The 1,489-nt window shown below is 57.0% G+C and overlaps 2 protein-coding genes across 2 annotated transcripts; both read right to left on the bottom strand.

The window, feature by feature from the left end:
* Positions 1–2: 2 nt before the first annotated feature.
* On the bottom strand, positions 3–446 carry DQ04_13301010 (hypothetical protein; the record flags this gene model as incomplete). Its single annotated transcript, XM_009316924.1, has 1 exon — positions 3–446. A coding segment is annotated over one exon (444 nt), but the record flags the coding sequence as incomplete, so codon positions are not given.
* Positions 447–1,007: 561 nt separating this feature from the next.
* DQ04_13301000 (hypothetical protein) lies at positions 1,008–1,475 on the bottom strand (the record flags this gene model as incomplete). Its single annotated transcript, XM_009316923.1, has 1 exon — positions 1,008–1,475. The coding sequence occupies one exon, from the start codon at positions 1,473–1,475 to the stop codon at positions 1,008–1,010; it is 468 nt and encodes a 155-aa protein (XP_009315198.1).
* Between the last annotated feature and the right edge of the window lie 14 nt (positions 1,476–1,489).

Raw genomic sequence — 1,489 nt, 5'->3', positions numbered from 1 at the left:
GCCGATCCTCTCCGGCCTTGGGGGGGGGGGGCCCCGGTGTTTTGGGGATTTGCCGGCCCCTTGTTGTGCCGCGGCGGTGGTTGGCGCGCCGCCTTTCGAGGGGAAGGGGCCCTGGCGAGGGACCTCCCCCGCACAGCCGCCGCGTTCGCCACGCGCGGGGTTTGGCCTTCCAATTCCTCTTCTTCGGCGCTTTGAAGGTGTGTGGCGCCCCTCGGTTTCCAAAACGCGCTGTCGCCAGGGGCTGTTTTTTTACGCCTTCGCGGTTGGACTGCGCCCCGGTAAATTCCTTTTTCCCGGTAGGGGTTTTCCCTGCCACACCGTTGCGCCACCCTCGCGCGCTTTTGTGCACGATGGTGTTCCCAAATGCCTTCGCACCTTTTTGGGGCCCGCCAATTTGAACATTGCTGATCCAAACGTCTATTTTCACCTGCCTTGGATCCGCGCATCTTGTTTTACAACCCCAAGTTCGCAGGCCAGCCTCCCATTATTTTTTTTTATTGTCTGTTCTGCGTGTGCGGCCGTTTTGGGCGGCGTGAACTCTACGAGCTCCTGTTCTTTCTTCCTTTGGTTGGCTTTTTTTCTGCATTTTGTTCATCGCGGAATTCCGTGCCTTTAAAATGAAGCTTCGCCTGGTCTTTCTCCGTGTTCGGAACGGCCCGAGTAAGCGAAGCTCGTTTTCCAACGCCGTTTTCATGTATGCTCTTAAGTGGGCCGGCTTGTTTGCCAGAGCCGGCCAGTATCTAACGCGATCGGAAGCGCCGCGTCAAAACTGTAGGGGATGGTGTGCCTTCCAAATTGTGAGGGTGGTCCTGGGCGGGGGTCGCGTTCGATCGCTGTAGCCGCCGCGTCGGCCAGTGCCCCTCTTTGTATCGAACGCGCCGTCATTCTGTAGGGGTGGGGCGTGTTTTCCATGCCTTTTGTTGTTGGTTTTGTTAGTTTTTCCCCCGCCGCCATGCCTTTTCCAGCGGCCTGCGCCTTCGTTGCGCTTCCCCACACCCCCCAAATCGTTACGTGCCTTGCCGCTCTAGGTGGGCTAATTTTGAAAGCTTTTGGCAGCGCCCCCAACCAAGAACGAGGGCCACCTCGCGCCAGGGGTGCAGTGTGGAATTTTCCTTCTGGGCTGGGGAAGTTTCTCCGCGCCGCCTGGCCATTCCCTTGCCGGTAAAAGGGCGGCCCGGATCTTTTCTGGGGCCGTCGCGTTGCTGGTAGAATCGGGGGCTCGCCTCTCCATGGGGCGGGCTTTTTTTATTGAACTTGCTGCCGCCTGTTGCTGGAGAAAAGCCGCGGCTACTGGGTAGATTTGCCTTTCGGCCATTAAGGTTAACAGCGTTCTTGTATACTAAACGGTGCTGGGTTTGGATAATTTGAAGCTTACTAAATAAAAAAATATATTCTCGAACCTCTATGCTGCAGCCCGCCGCGAAGTAGCAGAATCTTTTCATTATGGACATATTTTCTGCCCAATGCTGGCGCATTCCCCCCCCCCCCC

Source organism: Trypanosoma grayi (genome assembly GCF_000691245.1).
Source record: "Trypanosoma grayi strain ANR4 Tgr_1330_V1, whole genome shotgun sequence".
NCBI classification, from domain to species: domain Eukaryota; phylum Euglenozoa; class Kinetoplastea; order Trypanosomatida; family Trypanosomatidae; genus Trypanosoma; species Trypanosoma grayi.
The sequence above is the reverse complement of the archived record's forward strand: the minus strand, read 5'-3'. Positions and strand labels throughout refer to the sequence as shown.